Here is a 17,405-nt window from a genome sequence, read left to right as displayed (position 1 = left end):
TTTGCTGGTTCTTTTAAATCATATTAATGAAGAATCAATTTAAGAAGATAATAACACATGGATCAATAAGTCCCGAGACTAACAATGGAAACAACATTTTTTTTGCAAAATTTTTTTTATTCATCAACATAATCACCTTTCAGGGTGATACAATGGTTCCAACATTTTTCCAATTTTTCAATACCATGTTTATAAAAAAATTTATCTTTCGCTTCAAAATAAGCTTCAGTTTCAGCGATGACCTCCTCATTTGAGCCAAATTTTTTTCCCTGTAGCATTTTTTTAAGATCAGCAAAGAGCCAGTAGTCACTGGGGGCTAAATCTGGCGAGTATGGGGGGTGGGGAAGCAGATCAAAGCCCAATTCGTTCAATTTCGCCATTGTTTTCATCGACTTGTGGCAGGCTGTTTTTGTTCCATCGAAAGCAATCGCGGCACCCACTTGGAAAAAAACCTTTTTCATGCTCAATTTTTCATGAAGGATAGTAAATATACTTCCATATGATATCTGTGTCATCTCAGCAATCTCACGGAGCTTCACTTTACGATCTTCCATTATAATTTTTGTCACTTCACTCACATTTTCCGGTGTAACGGCTTCCACAGGTCTACCCAAGCGTTCCGCGTTATTTGTGTCGGTACGACCACGTTTAAACTCGGCGAACCACCGACAAATCGTTGCTTTTGATGGACAAGAGTCCGGATAATATTTTTCAATCCATTGTTTCGCTTGCACGGTGGTTTTACCCATTAAAAAACAATGTTTTATCAAAACACGAAACTCGTTTTTTTCCATTGTTTAAACAAACTACAAAACGACTTTACTCCAACCTCGATAACTCAGCTGTTTCTGGTCGGATCGACTTAAAATTTTGGCCCGTTTCAAGCAAAGGTTAGTACTCTAGAAATATGTGGTTACTGGTTTACTACGAGCGCCATCTCTGCTTAAGTCTCGGGACTTATTGATCCATGTGTTAAACATTACATCAATAGAAATATTCAATTACTTAAGTTTTTTATCATATTATGTACGCAGTTCGAAAAATTCTTGTGATTTTACATCTTATCAGATGCACAAAAATGGAGCATCATATTTCACACAAATTTATATTCAAGAACATGTAAAATTGTGTGATTTGAAAAATACATGACTTTAAAAACGAACGGAATAAAAATCAAAAGATCAACACAGCAACAACGCGACTTGAACCGAAGAACATTAGATCACAAAACACACCAGTTAGTCGACTAAGCCACAGAAGCACATATCTGCTTGGCAGGTGAATCGTGCATATAAATTCATACAGTCTCACTTGCTAACCGAGTGCAAATTACACTCGGAACCAGTAAATTTCTTTACGAATGGAATATTGCGTCATTTGAGAAGTTAAGTAGTAATGAATTGTATCGTTTGTACATTTATGTCACCTGTAAAATTCATAATTTTTTACTGAGTAGTTACTATTCTATCAGTTATTTAGTAACCGTTGAGGAGCTAATTCCTCATTTCTTTCCTTGGATACTGTATTCTAGACTTCTTGCTATATTCTGCGTTTTCTTTTGTTTCCAAAGTTTTGGTATATAACTTCTACTTTTGCGTTTCGTTTCCTAATACCTTTTTCTTTTCGCCAAGTTGTTTACCTATTTTGATTACTTTTATTATTTGATTTCCATACTGCTGGAAGAAATTCATACCAATATTCAGACACTATTTATTTAAATAGGATGATAAAAAAGTATTCCGGCAGCAGTTAAAGAAAGATTTTGGCAACTGTACAAAATACCGATGGAAGATTCACCTCCCTGATTTTATATTTCGCTTGATTCGAACTATTTCGAGTGAATGTGACATTTTGATTATATATTTCGGTCGAATGATATTTTCGTATGGAAAATTAGGGCTAGATTCTAGTACAGAATGCGATTTTCGGGATGTATGTGTGTGTTTGATCTATCCCAAGACCATTTGTCTGGCAACGGTTTACAGAAAAAAGATGTTTTCATGTTTTTTTGGTTATACATGCTAATAACTTTAGTCCAGGACTCAGGGAGATGTTAACTCAATCGAATTCCGATGACCCATTTCGTGTTACGCGGTTCACCGTTCCATCGACCAGCCCCGCCTCAATTAAATGTTTGTATCAAATGGATTCAAACATTACAGAAAGACTTTCGATCGCTAGCAAATGGCAAGCAATCGACGCATATTTAGTTGATGTTTTTCGGCTTTATATGAATAGTTACCATTTTCAGACCTTACCAATACTCCAGTTGGCATCCAATATCATATTCATACTCAGTCTGTCGGAAAGCCAGTGTTTATTATTCTAGTCGGATTTGACTAATTGCTATCGCACAACGGTCTACGTTTGGTTTTAAAAGAAGCGTGTTCCTTATGTTCTCAGGAATTGTGATCCACAAAACTGTTCGCAACTATTTCTCATTGAGACCTGATTTAGCTCCTTGTGACTTCCGGCTATTCAGCAAATTCAAACGAGCGCTTCGGGGAAACCGTTACTTTGAGGGGGACGATATAGATTAAATAAAATAAAAGTAAATAAAACATAAATTTCTCTAGCTCCAGATGGCTCTACGTCTTAACAAAGAATAAAACATGAATCGATAAATTTCTCTATTAAATAAAAACATTCTGTTCCAATGATTGATTTTCGAATTTACTGTCCATTTTCAAAATTTCCTCTTAGAAGCTACATTAAATAAATAAATTAATACTAAAATCTTGGGCTACTAACGATGCACTAACGCTAAAAACACAAGGTAAATTGCACTAACGATCAAGTCCAGCTGACTCTTAACTAATCATCTATAGCTTAAAACTAATACTGTACGGCCGATCGTTGAAATGTGGGACCCTCGGTGGCAGCGATGGTCCCTTGATCCCCAGCGGAACGTTGTGTCCCGGGATGCGACGAACCGGTCGACCTCGAGGACCATGCGCATGCGGCGGGAACGGCCCCGGACCTGGTGGACGCTGCCGGAGCTCGGCCGGACGTTTGGCTGCCTGTGCTTTCAGGAATTCGATCTGTGCTTTCAGTGCTTCCTTCTCGAGTTTCTCGTCCTCCTGGCTCTTCAAAAGCTGGAAGTGTGTCGGTCGGAAGCCTTCATTTTTGAACGCATGTTCGGCATTCAGGAAGTTCTCAATCTGCCCTTTAGCAGCGATGCCGGCACCTAGATGTTCATCAGGATACAGATTGGGTACATCTTGTAATTTAAAGTTGGGTCGAAACTCAAGCGGGTTGGGATTGTCAATGTCGGAACCGTGTGGTTTGGATTTGTGTAGGGTCGGTTTAGTATGTGAGTGTGGTCGGAACTTGTTGTGAGCGCCGGGCAGCTTGATGTTTTTCACATCGAAGTCGCTTTCGTACTCTGGAGTGATGGGCTTCTGTGGTTTGGGGCCGTATGATGAGTGCGGTTTTGGAAACTTTTGCTTGACGAATGCTTCGTCGGATTCGTCGCTATCGTCTAGTTGAAAGCTGTTCTTCAAACTGCTACCTTTTCCGTATGGTTTGAATTTCGAACTTCCAAAACCACCCTCGATACTGTCAATGTCGTAAAGGGAAGAAGATGCTTTCTCAGGTTTACCTAAAAGTCCTTCACCAAAATATTTCAGTGTCGATACAGCAGATTTCACCAGTGGTGGCTCACCGAACCCGTAAGGATTCTTTTTTTTACCACCACTGGAATAGATATTTTCTAGCTTACCGACACCGAAATTGCTACTGACGCCAAACGATCCAACTCCACCGAACGTGTCATCGTCAAGTGATAGTTTGTTCTTCTTGTTCTTGAGAGAAGTCGTCGATCCTAGTCCAAAGTCATCGTAGCTGGAAGGCAGCTTTTTTACCTTGCCGTCGAAGCCCAGAGATGAACCTGAAAAGGTCGAAAAGGGTAATGAACCGGCCGTCCCAGCATAGTTTTTCTTCTGGGCTTTGTAGTTGCTGCCGGTCTTCAGATTCGAGTATATTTCATACTCCGTGGAATCGTCCAAATGGTCTAACCTACCCGTGTATGATGTTTTCGTGGGAGTTGGATGGGAAATGGTGAATTTATTGGTCACAGAGGTTTTAGGTTTCGAGTCCAGGGAAGTTTTGGAAAAGTCATTGTTCAAAAAGTCAAATGATCCACTCGGTTTGAAACTGTTAGTCGGTAATTGTGATTTGTGGTTTTTGAATCCGTAATCTTCGTCCGAGTTTGAGTCACCGGAGTCGGAAAGCTTGGTTCCACCAAAATTGTACTCTGAAAACGACTGAAAAGAAATCGAAACAGTTTATGGCGTCATAAATTCATCTCGGGAAATAACTTTTCCTACTACCGTCAGTTTGTCTCCATTGCTCGTGATAGGCTTGAAAGAGCTTCCCTTGCCAATACTATCCCCGGACGAGGACGACGAAGATCCACCGTTGATGGCGAACGAATCGCTCACAGTGTAAAGTCCTTCACCGGCGCCACTATCGGAGTTTTTGCTCTCCGAACTGTCACTGTCATCCTGCACCGGAGCAACCGTTGTGGTTGTTGTTCTACGATAGAAGGCCCGTCGCTTTTCCGCTTTCTGCGTTAGGGTTGGTGACGCCAGCAGCGTCACTAGCAATATCTGAAACCGAACAAACGAAAACATTGCGTAAACAAATCTTTCGGTGAAATGAAAATTGAATCAGAGTAAGGTTATTATGAACACAGATGTTGGTTTGTTCAGGTTCCACGATTGATTTTGGGATATTTCAATTATCACGGAATTACACCTACAACTGATCCCAAGACCTGCAGCACATCCACTTGGAAGTTTTGTCCCTCTGCTCTAATTCGATGGCAGCTAGCTTAAACTTAATGTATATGTATTTATATAATCATTGAGGGAACACGATTGACAGTTTCGAAAAATATATTTCTTTTGTTAATGCATGGATCACTCTTACGATTCACGAGGGACATCACAATAAAATGCGGTGGCAAAAAACCCGCGTAACTTCGGAAATCCGCGTAAAAAAACTCAAAACAAAAGTAAAAAACAATTTTTTTGATGCCAAATATCTTAGAAATACATGAAACGTTCAGATCGGGTGTAATCTCAAAAAACTTTTTTTTGTGAAAATCGACTTTGGGACATAGGAAATTTTCGAGACTTCCAAAATCCAATTTTTTATGCCGAAAAAAAACCGCGTAACTTTGGAAATCCGCGTATAAAAACCGTGTAAAAAGAGACCCCAGTGTACACTATAATTTCTTTAATGCACATATGACAGCTTTTCCAATCAGTACACTGAACCAAACAACTCCAAATATATGGAATATTTATTATTATTGTAGGTTTATTTCGCCTCGATTTTAACCGTTCGGTCTTTCGCCGAGTGGGGTATGGTTGTGTTGTGTGGTTAGCGGAGTGGTAGAGTGGGGGCCGGGGTATAAGGGGGAAAATATGGAATATTTCTCGATATACACTGCATACACTGCGAAAAATAAGCTGTAAATACGGTTTAGAATTGCAATCTGATACTGAATAGATCAACATTGTTTTATGAGAAAATTCCTGTTTATATAATATTGTGTGTGAAATGTGCACGCAGAACTAAACAAATTAATCTTAATGCTAATTTCAGAATTTTACCAACATTTTCGAATTAAGTATTACAATTTCTTGATTCGAACAATAATTCCATTTGTATTCATGTTTGCTGTAATAATGATTACGGTTCCAGTGATAGAAAGACACAATATCAGGTTGTTTAATAAATAAATAAATGCTTCGAAACAAGATAATTTAGTATAAGAAACGTAACTTGTAATTCGACGTGAGCTATCAGTTGTAGTAAGTATAACTTTTTTTTGTGCTTTATTGCACTTTTGTGCTTTATTGCACTTATCATACTATTTAATAACATTTTTTCAGTGCTAAACAAACTTTCTGTTTGTCGAATTTTTGAATCGTTCGTCTGTTGAGTGAAATTCAACTACTTTTTAGAAAATAAATATCAAAATTCAAATTTTGACTTAAAGTTTAAACTATTCGCAAAACAGTTCACAGCAAGAGTCAGATCGCTTAGTATGCGAAGTTTTTATTCATAGACAATTTATAAAAATGACAATTTTTTTCACATTCTTTAATGTGCAGTTAATTGAAATTCAATGTCATGAGCGCAATGAAAAAAAATATCGCAATCACAGTTACTTGTGATACACCGTTCATTTCATTTTAATTTTGTTCTATATATCAGAAGTGATCTGCCAAACACAGCTTATAGGTTTCGTCTTTTCAGCACTATTCATAACATCCAAAAGCAAAGTTGAATACTTTAAAACTCTTGAAAGTAAAGACGATAGATCTGAAAAAGCGTAATTCTACATTATTTATAGGCGATTTTTATTTTCGTCAGAAAAAAAACACACTTCAATATAAAAAAGTTCACACCTCTATGAATTTCAAACTGCTTAACATGACTGCACTAATAGCCTTTTTCGTCACGAGATGGTGTTACTGTGATCCAAATTGATGTATAATATATTAGCTATTTCACTAAGTTTGTACATTTTGTAACCCAACTTTTTAGTGGATATCACACAAAATTCGAGTTTGTCTTGCGTTTTCACTAAATTCACAAAAAAAATCTAAAACATCTCTGGAAGTTATCAAAATTTTCTATCAATTTATTAAATACGATGTTCTTATACCAACATTAAATTGTATTATTTCTGAATAATAACAAAAAAAAGCTGTTATACAAAAGTGAAACATTATTTTACCATTTCTATAATAAAATAATGCCTTACTATGATATTAGTTTGCTATCGCATTTTATTCGTGATGTGGTACAAAGAAAATTTACTGATATTGGAAATTTCTTCGTTGGTGATTTTTTCTCCCTTGATGACATTTCAAGATTAAAAATCTCCAAACTTTGACCGCGATATGGCAGCACAGCCGTCATGTCGCATTTAGCTTAAATTTTTCATAAAGACTTTTTCTTTTTTTTAGGTAATTCATCATTTATGGACTACCTTTTTAGCAAATTAGAGATGACAGTTTTGTTGGCACTCTAATGAGCATCGTTTGGAATACGAAACGTGAGCGAAAAAAACTTAAATAGATATATATATATATATATATATATATATATATATATATATATATATATATATATATATATATATATATATATATATATATATATATATATATATATATATATATATATATATATATATATACATATATATATATATATATTATATATATATATATATATATATATATATATATATATATATATATATATATATATATATATATATATATATATATATATATATATATATATATATATATATATATATATATATATATATACATTACTAGGGGTGACTTTCTTAGGAAGGTTTATCCAGATTTTAGTTTCTACGCAGAGAATTATCTACTAGTCTCAACCAAATAATCGTTCTATTGATAGCCGCTTCTCAATGACGGAATTTTCAATAGAGCTTGTGTCGTGTAACAGTAATGCTCCTAGACTGATTCGAATTAAATTCAACTTGGCTAAAAATTTATCTGACCTCACAAAAAGACGCTTGTTGAAATTGCTCAACGGGCTTTTCAAGCAAAATATTGTTCCACCTGTCAGGAGACTTGTGAAAGTTATCACCATTCCAAAATCGAGGAAACCAGCTTACAACAACAACTCATATTGAGCTATTGCAATACGGTCCTGCATTAGGAAATTTTCGGAACAAATTATTCCTTCACGCTTAGGTCCGTAAAACCTAGTTTGGCTTCCGAAAAAAAAGAACGAATAATGACCTCGTATTGTTTCAACTGACTTTTAAACCGCTTTTGTAAAAAAACTGGCTTCTGTGTTATTAGACATATAAAGAACTTTCTATTTAGATTCCACTGATGTTCCATCAGACAAGCTTCATCAACATAGGCTTCCGCCAATTTCTATAATTGTCAGTCCAAGAAACGCAAGCAAACCAAACGTGATTCGATTACATTTAGAGTCAGTTACAGAGTCTACCGCGAGGTTCACGCCTTAGTTCTCTTCTTTATCATTCTGGCGTTCTGGTAGATGAAGGTGTGGTTTCTGTTACAAAGCCCACATCTGACAAACCGTTGCAGATGCCTTGGAAAATTTGTCCATATAAGCTGTATAGCTAGGTATCGAATCGTCCACGGAAAAAACAAGGCCGGACGACATTTCTAGTATGCATTATCCCGTTCTTTTCAGCTTTAGATAATAGAAAGAATATTCGCATAAGAATAAAGATTGCTGTAATGTTAAAATACCTGCAAGCAAGGATGGCTCTTATCGTATCAAAGAACACTCACTAGCAACTCTTCATACGATTCAATCAGTGCCATCAAAGAGAGACGGATATCATCGCAACAACAAAAAACCGGTATGGTTCATTTAACATAGAACGGACAGCAGTCTGAGAGCGAATTTCCCTCGATGACCTGTCTAAGAATCAAAGGTTAGCACGCCGATGTGGGGATCATCGATTCTCATGAAAATACCCAGTGAGTGAAATACTCAGAGAATAAATTAGAGTGAAGAAATGTAGAAAAATTTTCTCACGACTTATGCATTGAGAGACACGAGTTCTTGTAGCATCTTCTACTGGATTGACAATGTTGTATACAATGTAGAGAAATATAAGTCACCAACACTGAAGAATTTATTAGACAGTTTTATGGGATTTGTACCTGTTTTTCACCATCTTCGTGAAAAAATACTCATTTAGTTACTCATGAAATTGGTAATTTTCCACTTATCACTCTTTAGTTCCGGAACTGGAAGTCGAATCCAAATAAAATATTTTACAAAGTTTTAGAAAACTATAAGACCTTTCATTGGGATCTTAGTTTGCGTAAATCGATTGAGCAAATTCAGAGATAATCGACTGCAAACTTTTTCTCAAATTTTCTCATATTATCATATAACTCCGGAACCGGAAGTCGGATCCAAATAAAATTCAATATCAGGCTATGGGACTATAATACCTTTTATTTGAATCTTAGTTTGTTAAAATTTGTTAAATTAGCCATCTCTGCAAAAAGTGAGTGCATTTTTTTCCATTTTTTTGGAACATATCATCCTATATCTCCGGAACCGGAAGTCGGATCGAAATGAAATTCAATAGCAGACTATGAGACCACGAGACCTTTCATTTGAAAATCGGTTCGACCAGCTCTGAGAAAATTGAGTGGCACATTTTTTTTACATACATACACACACACATACACACACATACGCGCACACTCACGCACACACACACACACACGCACACACACACACACACACACATACACACACACAGATATTTGCTCAGTTCGTCGAGCTGAGTCGAATGGTATATGACATTCGGTCCTCGTTTAAAAAGTCGGTTTTCACAGTGATTGCATAGCCTTTCTATATGAGAAAGGCAAAAACTTTAATTTCGACTTATTTGTGGTTATCGCGTACTGGTGAAAATACTAACAAGAATTGCTCATCATATCTTCATGAGGTGCAGAAAAAAAAACTATGTTGATACTCATTTAGGGGTTAGCCAAATTTCGTGCTAGGGCACATAACCAGCTTTAATTTTGTTTTATTTTTACGTTTCGTCTTTGACTCATCAGTGCAGAGCAATTCAAATTGAACTGCCTAATGCTAGACTAGGCAATTCAATTTGAACCGCTAAGCAGACGAAAAGTTTCTGCTATTTGCAGAACTTTATTTTTACTTTGCAACAAGAGTGCAATGTCTTTACTGACGTGCCGAACGAAAACGTGTTTTCGACCTTTTTCTGGCCGATGCAATTTGACTAACCCCTAAATGACCAAACCTGAATCGGTCACACCAGTGAAGACATTGCTGCGAAATAAGAAGGGTTCTGCAAATAGTAGAAACTTTACGTCTGCTATAAAGGCTCATATATGACCTGTGTTTAAAATTTGCTCATTCAGCGAACACTTGCAGATGTCACCACGATCGACACGAGGTGCTTTGGGTGCCGCTCTCACATAAGACACAATTTTGAATGCAACATTCACTACACGCTAAATTTCTGTTTTGCTGTTTGTTAAAATGATAAGAAATGAAATTAAAATGATGCTTTTGTTTTAATCCGATCGAATTCTCGTGTGATTTATGCAACATGGAAAAAACGTTGTCTTTAACACTTAGGGAAATCGTGTGATAAGTGTTAAAATTGTTATAGTTGGAATATTGTTATAATAGGCAGAAGAAATTTGTTATCTTTATCTTTTCGGAACGTAGTGCAACGTTTTGAAAGATCGCGGCGAATAGTCGAGTAGGTGGAAGTAATATTTCCAACTTGAAATTTATACAGGATTGTGAAAAATTTTGGTTCGAGCTTGTATATCTGTTATCTGTAGTAAAACGCATTCATGTCAACAAATCTGGAATATTTTTTGAGAAAATCAATACAACATGTGCATGATATAATGTTTTTGTGTAATCAACTGCAACTTAATGATCGAGTAAAACAGTAAAAGTGAAGGAGGAAAGTTGGAATGAAACTTTCCGTATGTGTGAAAATCACATTTGCATGTTTGCACTTAGAACTGAAACAATATTTTCTACCTCAAAGGTGATATAGGTTTTTCATGTTCATACCAAGTATGAACTAGTTCAGAATTTATTATCAATAATGGTGTCCAGCTCGGTACATCCGAACACGTAATTCCATAAATTCTCTATCCAAACAACAAGTGCCCGAAGACGTAAGACCAAAATTGTTAATGAACGATAAAGGGTTTTCGTAATCAACAAGGGTCATTTCTATGGTTGCGTATCAAAAACATGACATAAGAATATGTAAGAGAAATTGTAACAATAACATTAATTACTCAATTTCGGACAAATTCTCACTGACACAGGATAGATGAAGATTCTGTCAGCTATAAAATATTTCACATGAGAGCTCTTTTCTTCCTGCATAAAATGCCAAATCCACGGAACTCCTGCCTACTACGTTACATAACCCATAGGTGCAGCAAAGTCTAACGTAACGACATGTTCCGGCAGAAACTAAAAAATAAAATAAACGACTAAAAACGTTGCTCAAGTGCCCCACTAATCATAAACAGCAATCTGCTCCGCAGCAGCACAACGGTGTGATTATAACACAACAGTTATATGATTCAAAACTGCCATAAAACATAACAAATCCGAAGAATTCATCTACTACTAATCTACACGACCGACAATCGACGGCAGCCAGCAACACGTTTCCTGTTTTCCCGCTTTTCGAAGAAAGCGAAAACTGCTTTACGCGGTTTTGCACTAGCCGCTGTCTACCACTGGTGCTAGTGGAAGTATGCTCCACTGCATATGCGTATGGTGCAATTTTACCGAGGAACATACCGAGATGTGCGAGGTTAGCAAAGAGCACAGACGAGGAAGAAACTTGGCGGCCAGCTTTTTTTTCTGTGTCGGTGCTTGCGCAAACGGGGCGCGCTGGCTCCGACCCGAACGAACGAACGAGTTTCCTTCTTCAACTGCAGTGTAGTTGAGCAGGTCGCCGCGTAGCAGAAGCCAAACTCGAAATCAGAGCCAGGAAAATCAGGCAATTTGTTTTCGCCTAAATACAAAATGTCGCAGTGTGCGGCAGAAAAAAAAAATTGAGGGGAAAATTTATAGAAAGTCCCTTGCTGCTGAGTTTGTCCGGCTCCTAAGCTACCCCTACGCACATTTCAAACTGTAACGATGAATATTAACAAAATTACCTCGTTCGGTTCACAAAAAAGTGCGGCGCGACTTTTCTCACAATCGCCAATCGGAGCAAAATGCCACCGGCTGCTGCTGTGTTTCTTCGCATGCGGAACACCAGAAGAAAGTCGAAACGACAGCCGCAAAGTTGTAGTGAGTTCGGGGTTTACCCCGAAGAGCAATGAATTGAAAACCACTTAAACGACCGATGCCACCGATGGATTTAGCCAGTCGAACCGTTCCGCGTGGTACATTTCACAAACGCCTCCATCTTCAGCGGCAGTGCAAAGTTCGGTTCGGAAGCAGAGCAACAACAAAAAACAACTCGAACAGTGACGCATTCATTGACCTGAAGTTTTCCGTAGGCAGACCTCTCGTTTTTATGTGTTTCAAGCCAGCCGAAAAGGGTTGTTTAAATTCGAACATAATTAATCAAAATTATGAAAATTAGTTCAATATTTCTCATTAAAACCCGTCCAATTAAAATTTCGGCAACTTTACTTTCAGTGTAAATGTTGAATTATTTCACGGGCCTCTGAAACGTTTCACTTATAAGACAGCTCCTACATTTTATTTCTTGTTACAACATGTTTACATTCTTGCCACATTCACTGAAATTACAACGAATCAAGTGCTTAAACATATTTTGAACGAACGGTAGCAGATTTCGAATTTATCGGTACACGTCTTTGCCAAGAAACTGAAACTATACCGAAAAATACCAATTTTCGTGTTTGCAAATTATTTCATCAGCGCTTGACTGTGAATCGAAAGATTGGCTCGTAGAGATGGGAAATATAAACTATACCTAAGAAAAGTAAACCAGAGTCAAGGACTAAAGACGTACAAAGTGAAAAAGGTTCCCAATAGTATTGACAACCAAAATTTCACTATAAATAGTCATGCTAAGGAGCTTCAAACCAATTTTCGGAGAAAATTTCTTGCACTATAATGGACTACGAAACATACGTGCCTGAAGACTTCAAACAACTTTCGGGTCTGGCTTTTCATACGGCAGTGCGAAGGAACACCGTTACCGAGCATTTTTGCATGAAGTAAGTGTCATAACTCCCGCAGAAGTATTTTATTTAGCAGACGACATTTAGTTGCTGTTGAAAATTTAACGTTAATTTGACGTCACGACTCTCCAGTTCGGTTTTGGTATGATTTGGCTTTTTGCTACTATGCGAAATCCGTCCTGGAAAGGCATAAGATACAAGAGGTCGAATACGTGTCAAAAACAACCAATCCACCAAGCTGTCCAGAATTTCGCTCAATAGAGAAGTACTGGGCTCTAGTTACAAATGGTACTGATGCTTTCAAGAGTAGTTGAAGAATCGTTACAGCGGACGTATCTTAGGATATTTTACGGAACCTAAGGACGAATCTACCACAAAAAGTTCACATCTCAATCAACTTTCTCTTATGTACATATAACTCTATTATTCAGAAATCAGCGCCCGGATTTGATGAATTATTCGTATTTTTCCATTATTATTTATTCAACGTGGAACTGGCTTTAGAAGTACTGTCCATTGGAAACCAATACTGATTGCATCTCTTAGGTAATTCACGATTTCCGGGACAAACAACAAGCCCAACAATAAATCAAACGTATTTTAATTCCTTCATTAGAAACGAAGCGTAGTCTGGTACGAATACTCTGCATCGATAGAAACAAGCGATAGTCGGAAAGCGTCAAGTCTGAGCTTTAAGGCGGACGGGTCAGAGCTTTCTACGGAGGATTCACACGAGACGATTAAAGTTCACGTTTGACATTTATCGGGGGTAAGTTTGTTTACATTTTTGATTACATGAGTTAAAATTGAAATAAAAAAGTAAACAAACCACTAATAGCTGTCAAACGATGTTCTTGTGGTGTTGGTTAAACTTTCTGACTGAGAGCCCTACTGAAATTTTAAAAATTGATACAACATGGCCGTTGAACACAAATAATTTTCGTTTTGAGGCCGGATGTTATATTCTTCCTTGGAGGAGAGACGTTCTTATTGCTGTCCAGTGAATCAATGGGAAGCAGTGGTTCGCTATTCACGCTCCCGTCCATTGGTTCGGTTTTGCTATAGTGACCTGGAACATCGTTTTTACTTTTTGTTGTACAGGCGTTGAATTGTATTTCATCGTTGTTGACTACTGCCACAGAAGTACTAGGGGCCGGTGTACAGAAATTACCGTTGTCGCTCGGTGTAGCTGTCTTCTTGACAATATTGACATGTAGCCACCTGATTATCGTACGTAACAAATAATTTAGTCGGAAGCCTTATGTCCAAACCAAAAGTCACATGAGAAGATATAGCTTTCTTTAGGCGTATACGTAACAAACATACGCCATTCAGAAATCCGGGGAAAAAGTTCTTCCACACTTTCTTTTCGATAGAGAGAATCTTTCCGCACTGGGATTTTCGAACAAGATGATCTTCATCGCCTGGAGAAAGATCATGTACACGCACTTCTATGGCATTACCCTCCACATAAACTGGTATGTTGTACTTCATGTTTTAATATTCCACAAAGTGGACATTGTTATTATCTTTAGCAGTGGCGTCTCGTCCCCATGTGCACCTCGTGCACTGCACAACCGCAAAATTGAAGGAATTAACAGCGTCCCCATCCGCATTCTATTATTTTTAGATTCTCTATTTATTCGATGAAACCAGGTCGGATGGAACCGACATGAAAATAATTTTGTCTACAGCACAATGTGCACAAATTCAATGAATGCTGCTTGCGCTTTCAGTTCAATGACAGCCAAACGCTCTTTTCATATCGCATCGCCGTAGTTCGTGGCGCTCTGAACTGAAGCACTTTGCCTTGAGCATCGAAATTGTGTGTATTTACACACATCTCATACACATCATCACATCAACTCAAAATCTCAAGTATCTTTTATCGCTGTGTTAGTGTCTTTGCCATGAACATGAGTTACTGCATAGATTCAAGAAGAGAATCACCCCGCTCACCTCTGAGAGTTGTTATTCTCTCTGTCACGTTTGGCTCTAAGATGCACACCTTCAGGAAAGACTTCAGTGGCTTATGCTTATGGCAGTTGAAAACAAATTGCTGTCTCCAGAGATGCCATCTTGTTACATCTGTTATAATCAGTGCACAACCACGTAAATTTTGTCACGAGACGCCACTGATCTTTAGCGAATTGAATTGCTTCCACCACTCTATAGAACCGAATCTAAACAACATTATTTGTCTTGTTACATTGAAACAAATGTACTCGTTTGAGTTAAAGATGCATTCACATCATAAGCAAACCTTCAAGTACTCATATCCCAGCCGATTTTTTCACTGCCTAATGTCAACAACAATTATATTCTGCCGTCTAAGTATTTTTAAATGCAAAAATCGGATATAAACATTGAGAGCAGAAGCCGGACACGGATTTTTCTATGCATGAATCGTTTAAATATACCTTTTTTGAAGAACCGGACAAAAACTGGTTCTTCCAATATTCTTTTATCCGATTTTGGGTCTTGCTTTAAAAGCATTTGGTTTGCTTTTTTGTTACGGACAGCCTGGTCTATGCCCGTTCTGTGAAGATACACACATAAATTGGATGACCGATCTCAGCTGTCCAAACCTCGGTAGCTGAATTGTTCAGCAAAAAGACATTTCATCACAGCGGTATCTTATGGAACTGCTGAAAACAATTGTGTATTTGCGCTGATACATCAGTAGAAAGATAATGTTCAGTAGTTTTGTTCTAATCTCGTCGAAAAAATTCCGAATGAATTTTAGAGCGTAAGTCAATTAAAACAATTTTTTTATCATCACGTTAGAGACTCGCGTTCTTTGAAACCATACGCTAAGATTAGTGTGGAGCTACTCAGAAAAGAAAATTCAAAAGCGTACGTTGTATGTTGGATAATTTAGGTCCCTTTTTACGCGGGGATACGTACTGCACAAAAAAAAACGCGTAACTTCGGAAATCCGCGTGAAAAAAACAGAAAAGTATAGAATATTTTCTGATGCCAGATATCTTAGAAATGCATGAAACGTCCAGTCTGGAAAAAAAATTTTAAAAATGTTTTCAAAATCGCTTTTTTACCTTTTTTTATAAATACAAATAATTGGTAAAGAATTCGCTCAAACTTTAGAAAAATTTTCCGGCCCAGAAGGCCGAATGTCATATACCAATCGATTCAGCTCGACGAACTGAGCAAATGTCCGCGTGTGTGTGTGTTGTCAACTAAGAGGTCGAGATCTCAGAGATGGCTGGATCGATTTTGATCAAACTAGTCGCAAATGAAAGGTCTCCCCGTCACCCTAAACGTTATTGAATGGTTTTGAGATCGGATGATTACTTTTTGAGTATACGAAGTTTTATGTCAAAATACGAATATACGAAATTTTATGTCAAAATTTAGAAGTTTTTTGACAGTATCTGTCACAATTGACCTTGAAAACAGAATATGTTTTCAGACTTAGATTCCGCACGGTAATACCTATCCAACAGGCCATAGATTGTTGAAATCCGTTCATTTTTAACGGAGATATCGAAATATTCTTGTAAGCGACTTTTTCCCCTATTCCAGCAATAGAAGTTTTGAGCGCTGTCTGGCAAAGAAATGCTTGGGAGCAACATAAAACACGATTTTTTATACTGTTACATACATTTGTTTCTAAGTACCCAAAATACTGTGTACAGCATGATATTTTGCCTCGGACCGATTTTAGCACGGTTCATTTTTGGCAACATAATCGTTCGAATATGCCATATGTGAACCAGATGATGGCAGAATTTTCGAGTTGAAAGCCTATTATTCCATTATTATATTGATTTAAACTACTTACAGCAATAAATGCTGGAAGAACATAACACCCATATACCATTCGAATCAGTTCGTTGATATCAGCAAATGCGTGTGTGACAAATAATTTCACTCCATTTTTTACCTTTTTTCGAAGATGACTCCACCGTTTTCTACAAACTCATATTCATATGAAAAGTCATATGCTCCGAAACAAGGTTCCTGAATTATGTTTGCTTCCGACCTCTGGTTCCGGAACTACAGGATGATATGTGAAACGAAATTAAAACTGTGTAACTCGTTTTTCTCGTAGATGGCTGAACCGATCTAAAATTCAAATGAAATCTAAGAATCATCTAAGATTCAAATGAAAAGTTTTAAGATTTTTTAAATCATCTTGTTTTTTCAGTCAGGTCCAACTTCCGGTTTCGGAGATATAGGCTGATTAGTATAAAACTGTCTATTTCACATAAATTAATCAGATTTATTGGGTTAGCAGATTTTAATAGTCGATAACGAAATAAACTTATATATTGAAACGAATGTAAACTATGCAGCTACTCAGGTGAATTTGTCTGACTTCGGCTACACCGAATTTCGAATTCCGCTTCCAGTATCGAATCGATTCTCAAAGCTCAATCGTTTTCTAAAAAAACACATCGAATTTCAGAAACAAAAGTTCAAATTAAAATAAATCTAATTTTATCCAATTCTTACTTCCGATTCTGAAATTGTAGGATGATGAATTTTTAAAATTCAAAGCGATACAGAAGATGACAATCCCGAAGAGCTTAAAAGTTGGACTCAAAAATATTGCAATTTATTCGTCATATGGCCATACGAATCGGTTTAGGTTATGCTGGTTCCTGAATACCGGCTCTGGAAGTACCTTAAATTACCCTA

At 37.2% G+C, this 17,405-nt stretch overlaps 1 protein-coding gene across 1 annotated transcript in view; it reads right to left on the bottom strand.

Moving 5' to 3' along the window:
• Positions 1-2,687: 2,687 nt before the first annotated feature.
• Positions 2,688-17,405, bottom strand: part of LOC131425829 (uncharacterized) — a 34,411-nt gene continuing 19,693 nt past the window's right edge. Inside the window, exons 2-3 of the mRNA XM_058588036.1 lie at positions 4,332-4,610; positions 2,688-4,265 (exon numbers count right to left, since the gene is read on the bottom strand). Of these exons, the coding sequence (XP_058444019.1) occupies positions 2,823-4,265; positions 4,332-4,610 (1,722 nt within the window). The 3' untranslated portion in view covers positions 2,688-2,822. The remainder of the gene's footprint in view (positions 4,266-4,331; positions 4,611-17,405) is intronic.

This window comes from Malaya genurostris, chromosome 1 (assembly GCF_030247185.1).
Source record: "Malaya genurostris strain Urasoe2022 chromosome 1, Malgen_1.1, whole genome shotgun sequence".
In the NCBI taxonomy this organism is placed as follows: Eukaryota; Metazoa; Arthropoda; class Insecta; order Diptera; family Culicidae; genus Malaya; species Malaya genurostris.
This window is presented reverse-complemented; position numbering and strand designations above follow the sequence as displayed.